We start from the raw sequence: 20679 nt of genomic DNA, 5'->3' as shown, positions 1-20679 counted from the left end.
CCCAGAGAGGGTCACTGATGGGTGGATAGGGAGTGGGGGAGCACCCCTCAGCCCTGCGGATCCAGCCCACCCCAGGGACCCTCTGCACCCCAACCCTCTGTGACTGCAGAGTGAGCTGATCCACACAGACGTCATCAAGCTGAAGGTGGAAGGCAGCACCTCGGAAGTTCCTGAGGGGTTGCCGCTGCACACCGTGGGTAGGAGCCCCAGCCCGCCCGCCCTCCCGACTGGCGGGTGATTCGGGCCCCTGAGAGTCAAGGCAGTGGCCCTGGGCCCTGCTGAGCACTTGCTGCCGGACTTGTGCCACAGCCCAGGCAGGTGGTAATGAGCAAGCCTGGCCCTGCCGCTGAGCCCGTGGCTGTCCGCAGTCCCACCCCTGGTTGCAGACCCGCTCCTGTGCGTGCAGGTCAGGTGCTGCGATGCAGATCCAGCCTTGTGTGTGCCGGTCAGGTCCCTGTTTACCCAATTCCTCCCCTGTTTACCCAGACACTCTCCCTGTTTACCCTGACCCTGACCCTGTTTAACTCAATCCCTTCCTTGTTTACCCAGGCGCTCCCCTCCCCTGTTCCCATCTGCAGAACCCCTGGCCCTTTGCAGAGTCCCAACTGTCTGGCCCAGTCCCAGCCCTTCCAGGGGCCCAGGTTCAGTCTGTCCTGCACTGAGGCCCAGGGCGTGTGCCTGGCCAAGCCCCAACGCGGGGTAGGGGGGGTGCTAGGAGCTTCCCTCCCAGAACTGGGCTAAGGCCGCTCTCTCTTCTGTCCAGGCTGTGGCACCGCCTTCGACTTCCACAAAGAGATTGACTACATGTTCCTAGTGGGCACAGAGGAGGGGAAAATCTACAAGGTGAGGCAGGGCTGCCCTGTGCCAGCTCCTCAGGGCCGCCTCGACCTGAGCACCCTGGGAGCTTCTTGTTTGCGACAGACGCTAGTGCTCATCCACTCTCAAAGGCTTCTTGGGAGAAGAGAGTGCATTTCTTGACCTAAGTGGCTGGCAGCAAGAGGGGCCACATGGAGGAAAGTCATCTACAGGAAGACTTCTGCCCAGCCCAGCCTCCCTCTGGGCCCACCCAGCCTCCTCCCTTCCTAGGAGTGAAGGTAGAGGTGGGAGTGGGAGTTGGGTTGGCTGTGCTGGAACATCCAGGAAGACTTCCTGGAGGAGACTTGAACTTAACCTGAACTTTGAAGGCAGATTTGTGTGTAAACACCAGGTGCATTCCAGAAGCCAGGATGGAGCCTCCCAGCCACTTGCTGCAAGGTCTCAGTGTTAGTAGGTGACCATCCTTCTGAGCCTCCAGCCAGCCAGAAATAGCTCTGCTGCAAGCTTTTCTTAGGCTCAGAGACTCAGAATGTTAATTACAGGCAGCCTCCCGGGAGCCCCAGAGGCCCAGCCAGAGCTGTTCTGAATGCAAAAGAGGTCCCCACCCCCCACTCGGCCCCTCCCGGTGGCAGCCCCAGAGAAGCTGGAGGGAAGGAGAGGCCAGGCAGTCCCTCTGGCTCTCAGAGGGAGGGAGGGAGGGAGATGGGGCATGCTGGTCAGGGCAGGAAACTGAATGGGAAATCCAGAGATCAGTGTTGGCTCCTGGCTCTGCACCTGCTCTTCCATGGACAAGGTGAGGCGTTTATCACAGTTGCAAGGGTGATGCCTGGGCTGCAGTTGGACCCAGGGCTCTGTCTGTTCCCAGCCTAGGGCTAGGCCACCTCTCCCTCAGAGACCTGCTCTGCCTGGGCTCAGGGAGAGAGTCTTTTCTGACTGGCCTGTGACCCGGGGTAGTGGGGGGCACTGGGCAGATGACAGCAGGTTCTACTCCCAACTACTGGCCCCTTAAACCCCTGCTTTCTCGCTGGGGGTGTGGAGAATGGGAAGAACAGCCAGCAGTTTGGCCAGCTCAGCTGTGACAGTGCTGCGAGCTATGGATGCAGGGAGTCTCCGGCAGATTCTGATGTTCCAGAGCCCCGCAGGGGAGTGGTGGCTGCTGACCTCCCCCTCACGCTGACCCTTCTCCCTGCCCCACCCCTGACTCCCCGCTGCACCAGTGTTCCAAATCCTACTCCAGCCAATTCCTCGACACCTACGATGCCCACAACATGGCGGTGGACACTGTGACCTGGAACCCCTACCACACCAGGGTCTTCATGTCCTGCAGCTCTGACTGGACAGTGAAGATCTGGGACCACACTATCAAGTGAGGGGCCTGCCCCGCCCTGGGCCCTGCCCTGGGCTCTGGCACCGCGAGCCCTGTGTCATGGGCTTCCCACCCTTCCACCACTGCAGAACCCCGATGTTCATTTATGACCTGAACTCAGCTGTGGGCGATGTAGCCTGGGCGCCATACTCTTCCACTGTGTTCGCAGCGGTCACCACAGATGGGAAGGTGAGTACCCCTTCCTGCCTCCGCTGAGCCCCTGCCAGAGAGAGGGTGAAATATCTCAGGGTCTCCCTCCTGCAGAACTCACACCATGCCCAGGACAGGTAGGGGAAGGTGGGAACATAAGAGCCAGGCCCGTACCCCATCAGCAAGGGAATGAGTCATCCCACGATGCCCCAGGAGTGGGTGGTGCTGTCCATGTTGGGGGAGAAAGCACTCTGGGGGGTGAGATGCCAGAGAGCAGTTATCGCCTCTGAGCTCCTGGGGAGGAGACTGGAGTGTGGCAGGAGCCAGCTGTATGTAGCTAAGGAAAAAGTCGTGTGTAAGAGGGTTAGCTGTGCCTCCCTGGAAGTATACAAGGTGATTTGGAGGAGGGCCTTCAGCGGAGTGACGGGAGGAATCCACGCAGTGCTGAGAATTGATGACAACCCAGCCACAATTATTTGGTGAGCATATTCTCAGACGCAAACCCATTTTTCTTGTGGACTTTGTTGTAAACTAAGCAGCCCCTGCTGGCCCACAGAAAATGTACTTAAACATCTCCCGTAGGTCAGTCATCCTCCTCTGTCAGGCCCAGCTCCAGGCTAGGCCTTGGTGGTTCCAGGGCCCTGTCCTGGAGTTTATATTCTAGTGAAGGGAAGGACACAAAATTCCCACAATGTCAAGTGCTAGGGAGAGATTTACAAGAGGGTGATGTGTGAACATGTATGTTCATAGCAGCCTTATTCTATAGCCAAAGGATGGAAAAAGCCCGAGTCCACCAACTGGTGCATGGATAAGGAAAGTGGAGCAAATGCAAAAGGATTATTACTTAGCAATGACACGAGCTACGACATGAATGGACCTTGAAAATGTGCTTAGTGGAAGGAGCCAGTTACAAACACACACTGAAAGACTCTATGTGATGTGTCCAAAATAGTCAAATTATTAAGACAGAAAGTAGACTTGTGGTTGCCCAAGCATTACAGAAGTTGAGGGAACATGGGGGTGACTGCTAACAGGTAGTACGAGGATTCTCCCTGAGGTGATGAAAATGTTCTAAATTTGGTTATGATGATGGCTGTATATGTATGAATCTATGACAAACCAAGAAGAGCAGACTTTAAATAGGTGAATTTTATGGTATGTGAATTATATCTCAATAAAGCTGTTACTGGAAAGACAGAGAAAGAGGGAAGAGAGAGAGAGAAGGAGGCAAGGAAAGGACTGCATGGTCTTGTAGATGGGATGGCCAGGAAAGGATTCTCTGAAGGAGACATTCAAGATGAGGTGAAAGACAGGAAGGGGCCAGCCACGTGAAGACCGGGACCAGGAGTCTGCACTGAGGGAACGGCTGGTGCCAACGCCCTGAGGTGGCAAGGGGCGTGAGGGGGTTAAGGAACCAGAAGGGCAACGTGACTGGGGCATAGTAAGCAAAGAGGAGACCCCGAGTGCAAGGAGGTGGGCTATGGTAGGGAATCTGGATTTTATTTATAATACCAAGAGAGACCGCAGAGGAATTTACAAATTTTTTTTTTAATGGGAAGTCTGGCTGCTGCGTGGAGGATGGATTGTAGCAGACCAGTTAGAAGGTTGATCAGGTTGTCCAGGCGAGAATCCATAGAGTATGGATTAAGATGTGCTAAAAACAACTTCCCATGTCTATGGAGCACTTCCGGGTCAAGCGGCATCTGAACATGCTGCATATATCAACTGGTTAAACCCCGACTTGGCTACTCACTGCTCATTGATAAAACAGGGATACTAACAGAATCACCTTCTAGGGTGGTTGTGAGGGATGCAACCATGTGACATGCTTTCTCAGAGTCTAGTATAAGCTGAGTGCTCGATACACGGTATTATTATCATTAATTCTGCATAGACTTAAACATTTCTCCTGAGCTTTTTTCATTCGAACTCCCTCAACTACAGGAAACACAGAGACACAGAAGTCCCTATGCCACTGCCTCCAGCTATAGTGTGCCAGCCACCAGCCGTCTGTGGTATCTCCAGAAAGTCGAGGGGCTGGTTCTGCTGAGGCTGGCAACAGCGGCCTCGTTAACTGGGAGCATGCTGATGGCCATCTCTCCATAGGCCCACGTGTTTGACCTGGCCATCAACAAATACGAGGCCATCTGCAACCAGCCCGTGGTGGCCAAAAAGAAGAACAAGATCACCCATGTGCAGTTCAACCCCATCCACCCCATCATCATCGTGGGCGATGACCGTGGACACATCACTTGCCTCAAGCTCTCACCCAACTTGCGCAAGATGCCAAAGGTATGGGCTATGGGAGCATGGGCCGTGCTAGAGATAAAGTCTCTAAGAGAAAGGGAAAGGAGCCAGGAGTGACCCCCAGGCTTCTGGCTTGGGAGACCCAGGGTAAGGGTAAAGATGGCGTCGCGGCGCAAATGAGGCGCTCAGGAGGAAAGCAGGTTTGTGAAGAAGCAATGACCAGTTTTCATGTATTGCATCTGAGTCGCCTGTGCGGCCCCCGGTGGAGATAACCAGTGAGCAGGTGGACTGAAGCAGGTGCGTGTGAAGGCATCCTTGGCTTATTTGGAGCGGAGAATGCTATGGGTACCACAGGTCACCCGGGCAGGGGGCTTGGGGCTGAGCTAATGCATTGTTGCTGGGCTCACACAGGGTTTCAGCTCCAGTGGTTCCTGAGCTGGGAGCTGTGGGTCCACAGAGCAAAATGGAAATGAGCCATGAGGATGGTAGTAACTAGGTCAGCAGTTACGCTGTTCTGCTTTTGAGCTCTGGTTCCTGTTTCTGGGGATGAGACCCTGCTCAGAGACCAAGAACCCCCAAATATAGGCGGCAGCACCCAAAGCCATGACTTCAGATACCCGACCTGACTCAAGAACCAACCTCACCGCTCAGACCTTAGAACCCAGAGCCCAGTTGTGAGCTGAGTGGACATGGCGCTTTGTTTTCTATTAGGTTCTGGGCTGGGATCAGAGCTAAGCTAAGTTGCCTTAATGACTCTACCTCCTGGTTGCAATTTGAGGCACTTGCTACAGTCTAAGACAAGAGCGGGGGCCTGTTTCTAGCAACTACTGACTTCTCCCTAATGTGCCCCTACCAAGGCAGCCTGGTGGGGCTTGGTCTACTTCCCATCATGGCCAGGGCGGCAAGGACTGGGAGTATGGCTGGGCCTGTAATTGTAGCCAGCTGGGGGAGGGGGTGGACTTGGCTATAAATATTCGGAAGGCTGCTAAGCGCCTGCAGCTGTGGCCCAGAGGCTGTGGTGGGCTTGCAGGGTGGGAGAGTCGGGCGTGGTCTGAATCTCTGTGCTGAGCCCAGCTAGTTGGCCTCAGGGAGGGGGAAGGAGGCAGCACAGTTTGTGGAACAGATGAAATCTGTTCTTAATTTAATAAGGAGAGAGACCAAGCTTAAGCTGGCAGAGCTGGACAACCCTCTGGGAGGGTGATGGTCACCGTGAACGTGAAGCCTGCCTGGTATACCTACTCAGATCCAAGGGGCAAAGATCTCCCAGTTCTAACTCCTCTCTGAGCAAGGGCCAGTCATGGCTGGGAGAGCTGTGCTCCACTCACCTATGGACCCACGTCCCTGAGGATCTGACGACATCGGGACCTGGGGCTTTGGGAACTTGAGCAGAAACAGCTGGGGGCTGGTACCTGGGTAGACCAGAGGTTCCTGTGAGATTGGTGATCCAACTCTATCAGTAGCCAAGTGATTCATGCAAAAGTTAAGTCTTCTGGATAGCCCTGCCTTCCCAAGACACTTACCCACAGCGCTGGGCTTCCCTGCCCAGGGAGCAGCCGATGATTGGTGTCAGAGCCCAACTTATCACAGATCGAGGACCGTCTTTCCCTAACTACTGTCTAGATGGGGAACTGAGGCTCGGAAAGGCAAGGGCCTTACCCAAAGTCATAGAGGGGGCTTACATGGGAGCTGGAATGACAGACCAGGTCCCCCTAACTCCCAGGGGACAAGATGAGGCCAAGGAGAGAACTCGAGCTCAATGTGAGGTGGAAGGGGGTGGGGGAAGGGAGGAATAAAGACTCTATTCTCTGCTTCAAGCGTGTGGCGGTGAGCTAGGACACGGCAGAGGCGCAGGGCTGCAAGGGGACTGGGAAGCAGGTGCTCCCAAAGGCTATCCTCAGAAGCAAAGCTCAGTTCTGCATGGCGTCAGCAGCCAAGATGGGGCCAGGAAGGTGCTGAGTGGTCCTGAACCCTTTCTCCACTGCACAGCCCAGGCCAGACCCTGGCTCGGCCCTCAGTGGGCAAGGCTGGGGCAGGTGCCAGTGAGCAGTGGACACAGGGAGCTGGGAGGGTGGGGGCCCAGGAGTGGAGGAAAGACAGGAAATAGCAGCTGCTCAGACTGTCCTGGCATGGCCCACCCCCGTCTGCCTGGACAGTAGGGAGGATGGGACTGGGGCTGACCTGCCAAGGAGTCTCAGGGCCTGTGAGCGACACACATCCCAGCCTTCCAACTGCCTTTCTCACAGGGGCCAACTTCCCTGTGGAAGCATGTGAGTGTTCTGCAGAACAGTAAGGGGGTCTGCTCTTCTGGGACAGTCCCAGACAATGGCGTCTGAAGTTACACAGGATGACAGCCCATCTGCACTCTGACTTGTCCTGATACCTTCCCCCACCATGACACAGCAGGCCTGTCCCTAAACGGCACCCCACTGCCAACCTCACGGTACTAGGCAAGGGCATCTGTGGCTTTGTGCACACCTGTCCCCAAGCATGCACCTATTATCTCCTTGATAGGACTCAGCTAGGGACCCAGTTAGGTCCTCCCCTCCCCAGAGCTTCAGCTCACCCTGGCCTGAAAAGCCAGTTCCTCTGAGGGTCAGGGCATAGATGCCTTCTCCCCCTCCTGCCGGCATCAAGGTGAGGTCCACGGGAGGTTCAGAGGCAGAGCCGGATGCCTTCTCACAGGCCCGCATCTGGGTCCCAGGGTTACCTGAGCCAGGAAGGATCTCGAAGGGGCAGTGGAGGGGAGGGGCCCGGCTGGGGCAGGCTGGGCAGAGGAGTGTGCTGGGACCCAGAACAAGGCGGTCCAGCCTACACTGTCCCTCTCCTTGTATGTTTCCCATCCCCAGGAAAAGAAGGGGCAGGAAGTGCAGAAGGGTCCAGCTGTGGAGATTGCAAAATTGGACAAACTGCTGAACCTGGTGAGGGAAGTAAAAACCAAGATCTGAGGGCCTGGCCCAGTCCCAATCCCAGTTCTTAGACTCAGTACTTGTACTGCCTGGCCCTGGGCTGCCCCTGAGCCCGGCCTCAGCAGCCTCTGGGCGGCCCCACCCCTGACCCAGGTCCTAGCATCCACCCTCCTCATTCTGTTCCTTAAGGTCCCACCACCCTACCCCAGGACTTGGCCCTTAACCATGACTGTCTTACTTTGCACAAATAAACCTGTGTCCAGAAGCCCACCCACACCTTTAATTTCGCTACCACGGGGCCCTGAGGGAGAGCAGAAAACCTCAGAGTAGAGCCATAGTTCCATTTATTATCCAGCGAACAGAGGGAGGACCAGGAGAGGAGCCCAGCCTGGATACCCTCCCATTATTGCCATGGGCTCCGGTTTGCCTCCCCAACCTAGAGGGCCAGGGGCGCTTAGCCCAGGGAAAGGGTAAACCCAGCCCCTGGCCGTTGGGATGGAGCGGAGTCCAGATGGCCCTGGCCCTAGCACCAACTCATGAACCCCCGCCCCAGGCCCATCTCCCTCGGGCCACCTGAGCCCCCTGTGGAGCCAGGCTGGCTAGACTGCTGGGTCCAGCTCCACACAGGCTGGCCTCTGGGATCCTGATTTCCAGGCTTAGGTCCCAGGTTCCAGGCTAGGCCAGGGGCCTTCAGGGCTGCAGCAGGTAGCTGCCTTCATGGCTAGGCTTCTGGGGTGGTGGCGCCTTCTCAGGACAGGGGCCGGGGCTGGAGTTGGGACTGGATTCAGAGAGAGAGTCGACGTCAGCAGAGCGAGAGTGGCAGGCCCAGCAGAGAATGACCCAGAGCAGCAGCAGCAGGAAGCCTACGAGGCCGTTGCAGACGATGGCAATGAGGGCCCCCTGGGAGATGGCTGCCCCCATGTCGGGCAGCACCTTCAGGCCAGCACAGACAGCGGAGCTGCCTCAGTGGCAAGGCCCATGCCGAGGCGGGGCTCCGGGGTGACCGGCCTTCCAAAGGAGGCTGTCCTGTCCACACACTCAGTGGTCCTGGGCAGTGGAGATGTCTCCTTGCAGCCGCGAGCCTGTTGGGGGCACAGACCAAAGGAGAACATGGTGAGCGGGGGGGGGGGGGGGGGGGGGAGTAAGGCCTAGGGGACAGGCAGGGAACCAATCTTCCCTCCCAGATCCCTGGCCTCCCTGGCCAAGGACCTTGGGTCCCAGCAGGCTCAAACACCCCAAGGAACGGGCACTCTCAGCCTCAGGCCTGGCCCCAGGCACCTGCCCTCCCAGGATCAGGATGGGGCCCTCAAAAGCACTCTGTTGGTGGGTGGGACTGGGGTAATCCAAAACCCAGGAGGAGGGGGACTGTGACCAGCTTCCTTGTGGCCTGGGCACCTCCTCTCTCTTGCAACTCCAGCCAGCCGGCCCAGGAGACGTCCCCAGGCGCCAGCTCACACAGAGGCAACTTTGTGGAGGCCCTGGCAGGCATGTGTGGGCTCTGTGGAGCCAAGGATGTGTACCTAGGTGTGCCTCCCCATGGGACCCAGGCTCTCCGGGTCAGGTGTGTGTGTGGCTGGCTGTCCTACTCTGCCTCTCTGTTCCCTTGCTGTATGTGGCTTCTGCCTCTGCATACCCAGCTCTCTGTGCGTGCGTGTGTGTGGCTGTCTCTGTGTGTCCCCATCTCTCAGTGTGTCTTTCTCTTCCAATCCCTGTGTGTGTGTGTGTGTGCGTGCCTGGCTGGGTGTCCCTCTGTCCCCGTGAACGTGCCTCCTCCTCTCTGTGTGGTCTGGTCCTGTGGTCTCCTAAGTGTCTCTGTCTTTGTGTCTGTCTCTCTTTCTCCCCGGCTGCATCTCTGTCTCTGTGTGGGTGTGCGCGTCTCTTTTCTCCGTCTCTGGGTCTCGGCCCCCGCGCCCGCGATGGGAGGGCCCCCTTACCTGGGTTGAGCCCGGAGCACGCCCGCGGGAGGGTCCGGGGCAGCGGGATGCTCGGCGCCGACTGAGGCTCAGGAGCCTGCGGGCGGGGGGCGGCGAGCGGCGGGAGGCGGGCAGGGGCGACGTCCGCTCCCCCGGCCCTCCCCCTCGGCCGCGCAGCCTCCGCCGGCCGCTCCCGCCGCGGCGCGACCGGGGCGGCCTCTGCCGCGGGCGGTCTGCGGCGAGCCGGCACCTCCTCCCCCTGGGGCGGCGCCTCCTCCGCGGCCGCGGCCGCTAGCTCGCCGGCTCGGCAGCGCTCGGGCGGCGGCGGCGGCGGCGGCGCGGGGCTCGGCTGCGTTCGGTTGGGCTCGGCTGTGGTCGGCGGCGGTCGACGGAGCTCGGCTGGGCTCGGCCGGCAGCAAAAACAGCGAAGAGCCCCGCCTCCTGGGTGGCCGGCAGCCTGCGGCCGGTGGCGAGGCGGAACCGGCCCCCGCGCCGCTGCCGCCATTCAATTGGCTGGGCGCGCTAGGTTGTAGCGCCATTGGCCCTGCGCTGGGGTGGGACGGGCCCACCCCCTTGTGCGGGGAGGGTGGAGGAGCGGGGGGGGGGGTCGAAGGGGCTACTTTGTCTTGATCCTTCCCGGGAGAGCCGGTAGGGTGGGGGCGAAGCCTGCCTTCCTGCAGGGGTACGTTATTCCTTGCACACCTGAAAAACTGCACGCCCAATACCGGAGGAAGGCCGGCGTCTCTGCACCCCCCCCCCCCCATCAGAGGAGACCACCCCTCTCTCTCTTTGGAAGCAATCTCTGTCTCCCCCCCGCCATCATCTGAAGGAAGGTGCTGCATCCCCACACCTGAGAGGAGAATGAACTTCTTCCTCTGGGAAGCCTCCTATAATCCGATCCGCCCATCTCCCACGTGGGTGTGAGCTCTGCGTCCCCACTGAAGGGGGTCTGGAGTAGACCCCACCTTCCCCCGGCCCTAGGAGGTAACGAAAATTTCTGGCAACACACGTTCTTTGGTCACATTTACCGCGTTCCCACCCGTGTTGGGAGCAGGCTTGTGCTTTGGAGTGGTGATTCCCGGGCCAGCTCGCCGCTGGCTGGAGCTTTAGCCATGGCGATGTCCTGGCTCCATCCGTCCTAGACACTCTCCTGAGAGGAAGCCAGCTTGGAGCAGTCAGGCAGGCCTCCGTCTCCCTGACCCTCTCCAGCGGGTGCCTCAGTGTTCACTCTACATATTCTCTGTGGATGATCGCATCCCTCACGTGAGAACTTGAAGAATCCCAGTGCTCCCAAATGCAGCCTTAACTTCTGCCTGGAAACCCAGACCCATCCAGTCAGTACTACTGGAATCAGGGTAGGGTTGATTTCTGGTTCCAGCACTTACTAAGTTTGTGACCTCCTCTGGGCCTCAGCGTCCTCACCTGTAAAATGACTACAGTGATTGGTACTTCTCAGGGTTGTTAGTCACTAGTTCATGTATACCAGGCCAGTCACATCAGCAAATGCCACAAATGTGGAGACTTAACCCTAAGGACCCTGTGGCTAAGGGGCCCCTTCCCCCAGCACTGTGAAATTCACATAAGACTCCTAAAAATTCAGATGCTGTCATCAAAAGGAGAAAGGGAAGGATAAAATAATCTGGAAGATATTTCACCCAAAGCTACTGGAGAGCTTGGAGACCATCTAAAATCAACGACCGGGGCCCACAGAGCTCCTCTGTGTGGATTGACGGTAGTACTCCGTCCCACCCTGTTACCCAGCCGGTGAGAGCATTGTGAGAAAGACACCTTGGGCTGTAGGAGACAGGAGACGGATGTTATCACACACTGGAGTGTAATGTGGGTGGAGTTTGTGACCCAACCGCAGAAATGTGTAGTTTATCCTGAAAGCTCCGGGGAACCACTGAAGAGTCTGGAGCAGAAATGTCCAGAAATTAGAAGGGTGGCTTGGGCTGCTGGGGGGTGGGGTGGGGTGGGGTTGAAGGCATTTGAGTGTGAAGGCAAAGAGTGATGCTGAGGAACTGACATGTTGGAGGGGAATAGAAGTGGAGAGAACAGGAGAGCAGTGAGGATATTTGGAGCTCCGGAGGATGCAGGCGGGAAGGAGGGGGAGGGAAGTCTGGGATAACTGCTGGCTTAGTGACTGGGAATTTCATGGCGCCTCTTGCTGAGCTGAGACCACATGAGAAGGAGTGAATCTGAGCAAGGCGCTGGGGTGAGCGGAAGATGTGCTCCGCTGGGCTGTGCTGAATTCGGTGAGACACCCAGGCGAGGATGTTCAACGGGGAGCTGGATGAGCAGGTCTGAGGTTCAGCAGGGAGGTCCAGGTTAACAATAACTTTTTGTGAGTTACCAGCAAGAGTGCTAGGTAAGCCTGAAGAATAGATGAGCTCAGCCAAGGACAGTGAGAACTGGGTTACGCAAAGAGATACCTTTGTAATCAGACATTGAAACCTGAAGGCAGGGGTCCCTGCAGAACAGCCAGAACCAAGAGACTCAAAAAGTCACCAGGGTTCTCTCTCCACCTCTCATCTCTGTTCCCTTCTGCCTGTCTCCTGCGTTTCCCTCCCCTGCTTTCCTTACCCCTGCCCCTGTCATCCCTCTCCCAGGCTGGTTTCCAGTGCTCTTCTGGCCCACGTGACTTCAGAAAATTCCAAAGCTTAACATTCATTGTCTAGGCTTTCAGAGAGACTGCTGGTTGTGATGGCTGCTGCTGCTGTTGCTGCTGCTTCCGAATGCAAATTCCACAGGAAGGACTCTGATTGGCTCGACTTAGCTAACTCAAGTAAGATGCTTCATTTTGGACCAGTCAACAGCGGCCAAGGGATGGAGATCAAACCGATGAACCTGGCCCACAAGATTAACCCACATGGGCAGCGGGGTGGAGGGCTTCCAGGAGAAGAGGGATCGTGAATAAGCAAAATTGCAGATGTTCAGTACTGTTCCACCCTTTGTTTGCCCAATACATGCACATCATTTCCTGTCTATGTAGCTCAAGGAAATGCCCTCGCCCCATCATCCAGCCAGCCCATTGTGCGCACGCCAGTAAAGTTGCCCCCTCTCTAAATGCAGGGCTACATGTCCAGCCACGGCCTCCGGAGCTCCCATCGCAGGACCACTGTTCATCAAGTGTTAGTTCTCTGGGAAACGTCCCTTCATGCTCTAGTTAGGTCTCCGTAAGATGCAGATATGGCTTCCAATAATTCTTTTGCCTTTTTTATTTTTTTAATTTATTTTTTTGACAGATAGAGATAGTGAGAAAGAGACAGAGAGAAAGGTCTTCCTTCCGTTGGTTCACCCCCCAAATGGCCACTATGGCCGGCGCTGTGCCGATCCGAAGCCAGGAGCCAGGTGCTTTTTCCTGGTCTCCCACGTGTGTGCAGGGGCCCAAGGACTTGGGCCATCCTCTATTGCCTTCCCGGGCCACAGCAGAGAGCTGGACTGGAAGAGGAGCAACCGGAACTAGAATCTGGCGCCCATATGCGATGCCGGTGCCGCAGGCGGAGCATTAGCCAAGTGAGCCACAGTGCTGGCCCCTCTATTGCCTTTAAAAAAAAATTATTTAATTTGAAAGGCAGAGTTACAGGGAGAGACAGGTCTTCCATCCGCTGGTTCACTCTGCAGATGGCCCACAGCACCTCAGTGCTGCTCCCCCCATTACTTTTCAACTGCCTTTGAACCACATTTTTTTTTAAGATTATTTATTTGAAAGAGTTACACAGAGGAGAAGGAGAGGCAGAGAGAGAGAGAGAGAGAGAGAGAGAGAGTCTTCTATCTACTGGTTCACTCCCCAATTGGCTGCAATGGCTGGAGCTGTGCCCATCTGAAGCCAGGAGACAGGAACTTCCGGGTCTCTCAGGAGGGTGCAGGAGCCCAAGGACTTGGGCCATCTTCTACTGCTTTCCCAGGCCATAGCAGAGAGCTGGATCAGAAGTGTAACAGCCAGGACTTGAACCGGCATCCATATGGGATGTTGGCACTGCAGGCTGCGGCTTTACCTGCTATGCCACAGCGCCCCCCCCCCCCCTTTTAAAGAAATATTTTATTTATTTGAAAGACAGAGTTACAGAGAGAGAGGTAGAACCAGAGAGAGAGAGGTCTTTCATCTGCTGGTTTACTCCCCAAATGACCACAATGGCCAGAGCCGAGCTGATCCAAAGCCAGGAGCCAGGAGCTTCTTCCAGGTCTCCCATGCAGGTGCAGGGGCCCAAGGACTTGGACCATCTTTCACTGCTTTCCCAGGCCATAGTGGAGAGTTGGATGGGAAGTGGAGCGCCGGGGACTTGACACGGTGCCCATATGGGATGCTGCTGTTTCAGGCAGGAGCTTTAACCTGCTGCACCACAGCACTGGCCCCTGAACCACATTTTTCAAGGGGACTCCCTCCACACACACACACACACACACAGACATGCACACACAAAGTCTTGATGTTTACAGAGGCAAAAAATGGAGAATGAAATGGAGTAAAAAGGAAGCACAGAACGTCGGTCTCTGATCCACAGCATCTCCTACATTCCTTGGCCGTGAATAACAGCAACATGATAGGACTGGAGAATCTCATGGCATCTGTTGACTGACTTCTGTGGCTGGGTCGATCAATCTGGTTTTACCCACAGGGTAGAAGTCCCTTGCCCGGTGCTCTGAGATGGCCCTTGTGGAGGATTTCTTTGTATGACACAGTACTGAGGACCGCTACACTTGCTGGTGCTGCCCTAAGGGTTACTCAGGGCTTGAGCAGTCACAGATCTCTGCATTATGAGATTTGGGGGTGGGATTCCCCCCACACACATATACACACAGATGATATAATTCTTTCAAGTCGGCTGGCGCCGCCGCTCACCTGGCTAATCCTCTGCCTGAGGCACCGGCACCCCGGGTTCTAGTCCCGGTTGGGGCACCAGTTCTGTCCTGGTTGCTCCTCTTCCAGGCCAGCTCTCTGCTGTGGCCCGGGAAGGCAGTGGAGGATGGCCCAAGTGCTTGGGCCCTGCACCCACATGGGAGACCAGGAGGAAGCACCTGGCTCCTGGCTTCGGATTGGCGCAGCGCTGGCCATAGCGACCATTTGGGGGGTGAACCAACGGAAGGAAGACCTTTCTCTCTGTCTCTTTCTCTCTCTCTGTCTAAACTCTGCCTGTCAAAAAAAAAAAAAAAAAAAAAGCTTTTAAATCAGCTGCCTAGCCCTTTCATTTGGGGGAATTCCATGTGCCAACCCCATCTTTCACTGATTCTAACTGTATTTTCTTTCCAGTTTAAACTCTGAAATCAGAATGTATCTGACAATGAATGGCATGTGATAGTTTTTAAGCTCTCTTTTTTCTCAGTCGTTCATAAAATAACTTGCCTCTTGTAATCGATGGAATCTGAGACTAATTAAATATAGTCATTTTAATTAGTCAGGGTTCTTTTTCACAAATAACAGAATCCAAACTCTGGATCGTTGAAGTGGAAAAGGGATTCGTTAAAGGAGATTATTTAGCTCAAAATTGTTAGGGGGGCTGAGGAAATGGACTTGAGGCTAGGCTTCTAGGAGCAAATACCCAAACACAGCCATTGCCACTCCTAATGCTAAGGACCGACAGTTCCATTTCACTGCCAACTCTGCAAGCTCTGTGGCCCTTCTGTGGTGGCGACTCAATATGGCAATCTGCAAAATACCACTGTTGCCTCTACCAGCCCCCAAAGCTGGACCCTGGTGTTGCTACCAGCAGCAGAAATAGAAGCCTTATGTCCAACCTGCTTGCTACCTATACCCATCTGGCTCAGCTAGTAACATAGTAGTCACAAACAGCCCCCAGATCCTATTGGCTTAAAACAGTGAACATCCTTTTCTTGCTCATGCTATAGTTCCAATATAGGGGTGGGAGGCAAAGAGGAGTCTTGCCCCCTGGGGTCGCTGAGGGATGCCAGAGACCCCAGCATCTTCTAGTGAGGCACCTTCTTTTTTGACAGCTTTCAGGGTGTGCCGTGGCTGGCAGGGAGAGGGAGAAAAGCCATACACGGGCCTTTGCTGTCATTGCATCTATCAAAACAAGAGTCGTGGTCATACTTAATGTCAAGGGACAAGGGAAGCGCAGTCTTCCTGGTCCACAGGAGAGGAGAACCAGAAACATGGGTGAGCTGTGGTAATGTTGACTTCACTCGTATTTGCTCTCTTCCAAATGGAAGTCTCACAAGGGTGAAGGAAAGGCTGCAAGGGATACTGGGAATTTTAGTTCTGACTTCTAGATGGTGCAGGCTAGATTTTAAAATAGGGATTTTCAATATGGGAAAAACCATTTTAAAGGTGATGGGCATCCGTGAATACAACAGATTTCTACTATCATACTCAGTACTGGAATCTAGTAGAACTATGCTGTTTCTCTTTTTTTCAAAAACATTTCTTTATTTGAAAGGCAGAGTTACAGAGAGAGGGAGAGAGAGAGAGAGAGAGATCTTTGCTGGTTCACTCAACAAATGGCCACAATAGCCAGGGCTGTCCCGGTCTCCCAGACACATGGGCTGTAGGGGCCCAAGCACTTGAGCTGTTATCTGATCTGCTGCTTTCCCAGGCACATTAGCAGGGAGCTGGATTGGAAATGGAGCTGCCAGGACACAGACTGGAGGTGCCAGTACAGGCAGCCTAACCCAGTAAGCCACAACCCTGACCTCAAACCATGCTCTCTGAATCTCCAGGTTTGCCAAGAAGATCCAGCACCTGAGCAAAGTCTTGGAGCGGTTTTTGTTTTCCACACTGTGGCTGGGGGCTCCCTCAGTCCCTCTGATGATGCCTTACGGTTTAGTGGGAAATCACAGGGGGACCGATAGGGCTGGGAGCCTTTCTTCTTCAGTGCCCTCGCCTCACCCTGTTCCAGCCAATGCCCCCTACAATGGGAGGTGTCCCCTCATGTGCTGGGAGGGGTAGGAACAACAAGAAGACCCTCACAATTCCTCTGAATCTTCCAGTGCGTCTCCATCCTGATTGCAAGGACCTCGGCTTCCTAATTAGCGAATTGACATTAGCAGCAAATAACTCTGCTTCTGAAATTTAGCTAGGCACATAATTATCTAACTCCTTGCAGTCTGCGGTCAAGACTGAAACAGATGTCCTTACCCACCCTAAATGTAAGCTTACTCTTGTCCCCTGTTCAGACCGCCTCCCCCCACCCCACCCCGCACTTGGCTAACTCGTTTTGTTCTCTTGACTTTCTCTTACCGTATCTTAAGTGCTTTAGCTTCAGTTGCACACAACCTATGACACGGGAGACAACAGATGGAAGTGGTGTAATCGCTTTGCTGTCACATAAAAAGGACTCCCTGGTTCTCAGGCTGGGATTAGGAGAGCCTCACAGCTCCTCTGCACGCCTCAATTGAGTCATTTCCTGATTTTAAGTTGTGTTATTTGGAATATTTGAATCCCAGTCACCAATGTCTATTTGTCACAAGTCAAAGCTCCCTAACTTGAACTACCATGGGCAAAAGAGGGATTTATTCTCAGAAAACTGTAGTGTAGAGTTCTAGTGCAAGAACGTGACTGAAAGTTGGGAAAAACTGCATCTGGGAACTTGAAAGTCATCAAGACTCTCCACCTCCCATCTGTGCTCCTCTCTCTCTCTCTCTCTCTCTCTCTCTCTCTCTCTCTCTCTCTCTTCCTCCCTCCCTCCCTCTCTCTCCCTTCCTGTCTGCATGATCTCTCTCCTGCTCCTCCATCCCGTCTTCTATCCTCCTGTCTCTCCAGACAAGCTTCCAGTGCTTCCCTGGCCCACAGGGTCATAAACACAGCTTCTGCTGCCTCTCAGCTTTACGATGCAGGTACTCAACAAGATGTTGGCTCATCATCATCTTCAGTTCCAGTTCTGGCTTGTTCTTGGTTCCAGTTCCAAGATTCTTAGGGACTTGCTCTCATTAGCACTCATTATCCTGGCCTTAGTTAGCTGCCACTCCCTGTACCAATGATCCGTTGGGAGTGTGGGGAGTAGCGTAAGATGGTAGCTTCCTGGGCTGGTGCTATGGCAAAGCTCCTGGCTCCTGGCTTCAGCCTGGCCCAGCCCCAGCTGTTGCGGCCATTTGAGGAGTGAACCAGCAGATGGAGGACCTCTCTCTCTCTCTCTCTCTGTAATTCTGCCTTTCAAATGAATAAAATAAATCTATTTTTTTTTTTTTGACAGGCAGAGTGGACAGTGAGAGAGAGAGACAGAGAGAAAGGTCTTCCTTTTGCCGTTGGTTCACCCTCCAATGGCCGCCGCGGTAGCGCGCTGCGTCCAGCGCACCACGCTGTTCCGATGGCAGGAGCCAGGTGCTTCTCCTGGTCTCCCATGGGGTGCAGGGCCCAAGGACTTGGGCCATCCTCCACTGCACTCCCTAGCCACAGCAGAGAGCTGGCCTGGAAGAGGGGCAACCGGGACAGGATCGGTGCCCCGACCGGGACTAGAACCCGGTGTGCCGGCGCCGCAAGGCGGAGGATTAGCCTGTTGAGCCACGGCGCCGGCCAAAATAAATCTATTTTTAAAAAATGGTAGCTTCCAGCTTCCATTAGAACATATGGATGGATGGCAGTTTCCACTAGAACAAGTGCCATCCGGACAAAACTTAAAGGACTTCTGTGGATGCAGGGGGAAGGACAAATCTACAAAGTATAAAGAAAAGATCTGTCAGAGAGGTGGAAGGAAAGCCAAGAGGGACTATAATTACAGGGAAACCAAGAAAGGACAGAGGAAGGAGGGGCTGACCATGTGGTGTAGCAGGTAAATCCCACCTGTAACACCAGCATCCCAAATGGGAGCTAATTCGAGTCCCAGCTGCTCCACTTCTGATCCAGCTCCCTGCTAATGGCCTGAGAAAGCAGCAGAAGCTGGGCCGGTGCCGCGGCTCAATAGGCTAATCCTCCACCTTGCGGCGCCGGCACACCGGGTTCTAGTCCCGGTCGGGGCACCAGATTCTGTCCCGGTTGTCCCTCTTCCAGGCCAGTTCTCTACTGTGGCCCGGGAGTGCCGTGGAGGATGGCCCAAGTCCTTGGGCCCTGCACCTCATGGGAGACCAGGAGAAGCACCTGGCTCCTGCCTTCGGATCAGCGCGGTGCGCCGGCTGCAGCACGCTGGCCGCAGCGGCCATTAGAGGGTGAACCAACGGCAAAGGAAGACCTTTCTCTCTCTCACTGTCCACTCTGCCTGTCCAAAAAAAAAAACTTTAATAATAGTTTATAGGAAATGGACCACTGGAATTTAGAACAAGGAGGCTGTCAATTATCTTGGTGTGTATGGGGAAAAACCTCTATATTTCCTCTGCTCTCAGCACAACAACCAACACAGGCCTGGGGACCTCCCCCGACGAGCAGGCAAGCGACTTATTCTTTAGCAGACACCGACTGGCAGCCTGTGATCCAGTTCCGTTCGGACACTCTACCTGAAGGCAGCGTCAGGTTCCATGGGGCTCTAAGCCTGCCCTTCCCCCGACTCCCAGTGCTCACTGCAAGTCCCAGGTGGCCATCAGCAGGGTTTCCCACAACCCTCTCCTTAGGTTCAATTAATTTGCCAGTGCGGCTTACAGGATTCAGAGAACACGTCCATTTACTGATCTGTTGTAACGAGTACAGATATCGACAAAACACCAGATGAAGAGCTAGATAGGGGAGGGAAGGCACGTGGAAGGCTCATGGAGCCTCCATCGCTTCTCCAGGAGTGCCCATCCTCCAGGGACCTCCACGTGTTCCGCTGTCTGCAAGCTCTCCAAACACCGCCCTCTGGCATTTTTATAGAGGCTCCATTACCCTGGCATGACTGACTAAACCACTGGCCGCTGGTGATCAGCTTGTCATTCAGCCCCGTTCCCCCAGTCCCTGCTCACTATTCCTGCCTTGGTCTCAGGCCATCCTGAAGCTCCTGCCTAGAGGCTGCCTAGAAAAGACACTGTCACTCTGGAAACTCCAGAGATTTTAGGAGTTGCCTGCCAGGAACTGGGAAAAAGACCAAATATGTATTTCACAATAACACACTTGGCAAGAAGGTCCAGTGGGCAGCAGGAAATGGAGCTGGGGGAGGTAGTGGAAGGCAGATTTTAGTGGTCTCAAGAGTGAGCGAGTAGTCAAGGTACAATAAGGATGATTCTTCCAGGAGAACTGGCTTTAAGGTTGGAGGAAGGAGAAGAGATACAGGATGATCGGGAGTCAGATGAAGATTTTTTTTTTTTTAAGTTTTAAAATTTTCTCACACATTTCTAACGTGTGCATGGTTAACTACCAATGGGAAGGAATCAGAGAAAGGATATAATTGCTAGCTATTTTTATTGCCTCTGCCCATCCCCCCTGGGCTGTGAGGACCCAAGCAGGGACAGAGAAGGTGTGAAGCATTTCCACTTTTCCCAGGCCACGCTGGAAAGTAGGACAGAGAGAGGAGGTCATTGGCCTCAGCTTGGGTGACCCAGGTTGGGGCCCAGGGAGCATGGAAGGGCCTGGGATTGTGCCCAGACAGAAGGGCCTTGTGTGGAGAACAAAGGGGGCCAAGCGGGAGCCAGTCCTCGCTGGCTGGGGGCAGGGTGGGCACACGGCCTCCAGAGTCAGGGCCAGGCCGATTTTCCCAGCCCAGACCATGCCTGTCACCGTTCTCACCCATCACTCTCCTCATCTCTGCTGTCACCTTTCTCAGCTCCATTCCCCACCTCCCAGCACTCCTCAGCGGCTGCCCCTCTCTCTGCTCACACAGTCCCTGAAGCTGGCTCACCAAGGTCATTTCCACCTTCTTGTCACATCCAGTGAAGACTTTCTAGTCCTTACCCTTGTTGAGTGGTTGGCAGCCTGGCGGCTGGTGATCCCTTTTTACAAACTCTGTCTTCCAGGAAGCCACTCTCTGGGAACATTGCTTCCTACTCCCTGAAACAGCAACGCCTTGGTCATTAAGTACCCAGCCTCCGTCAGGATTTGACATTCATTATAGATAACCCTCACCTGGATGCCAGACGGGTCCAGACACAAGTAGGAGACGGAAGCTCCAGGTGGTTCGGCGGCTTGGCCGAAGGCTCCCTCACCACTAGTGAGAGTCTGCGTCAGAACCCACGTTCACGGCATTGCTCGCAGTGCCCATGGGCTGTCCGGCTCAGGGCGCAGACCCTTCCCCCACATCTGTCCCTGCCCTCTTCCCCTCTCAAATGACGCCTCCTTGCCTGGGGCCCCGGTGCTTCACTTCCAGGCCGCAGACTGGGACTTGTTCCTTTTGCTGCTGCTACTGGTATGAAAAACTAAGATCGATGGGGGCGTTTACAACCTGGCAGGCAGGCCCTGTGCCAAGCTCCTAATACACATCAGTTTGGC

At 54.9% G+C, this 20679-nt stretch overlaps 2 protein-coding genes across 2 annotated transcripts in view; one reads left to right on the top strand and one right to left on the bottom strand.

Annotated features, from left to right (window-relative positions):
* The window catches only part of DNAI1 (dynein axonemal intermediate chain 1), a 42380-nt gene extending 34856 nt beyond the window's left edge, over positions 1 to 7524 (top strand). The window contains exons 15-20 of the mRNA XM_062206746.1: positions 110 to 197; positions 764 to 843; positions 2034 to 2182; positions 2272 to 2371; positions 4439 to 4624; positions 7426 to 7524. Of these exons, the coding sequence (XP_062062730.1) occupies positions 110 to 197; positions 764 to 843; positions 2034 to 2182; positions 2272 to 2371; positions 4439 to 4624; positions 7426 to 7524 (702 nt within the window). The remainder of the gene's footprint in view (positions 1 to 109; positions 198 to 763; positions 844 to 2033; positions 2183 to 2271; positions 2372 to 4438; positions 4625 to 7425) is intronic.
* Positions 7525 to 7811: 287 nt separating this feature from the next.
* On the bottom strand, positions 7812 to 9544 carry ENHO (energy homeostasis associated). Its single transcript, XM_062206986.1, has 2 exons — positions 9420 to 9544; positions 7812 to 8567 (listed from the first exon to the last, which is right to left on the bottom strand). Exon 2 carries the CDS (start codon positions 8404 to 8406, stop codon positions 8176 to 8178), a length of 231 nt encoding a protein of 76 aa, XP_062062970.1. The 5' UTR covers positions 8407 to 8567; positions 9420 to 9544; the 3' UTR covers positions 7812 to 8175.
* Between the last annotated feature and the right edge of the window lie 11135 nt (positions 9545 to 20679).

This window comes from Lepus europaeus, chromosome 12, assembly GCF_033115175.1.
Source record: "Lepus europaeus isolate LE1 chromosome 12, mLepTim1.pri, whole genome shotgun sequence".
Classification (NCBI taxonomy): domain Eukaryota; kingdom Metazoa; phylum Chordata; class Mammalia; order Lagomorpha; family Leporidae; genus Lepus; species Lepus europaeus.
The sequence above is the reverse complement of the archived record's forward strand: the minus strand, read 5'-3'. Positions and strand labels throughout refer to the sequence as shown.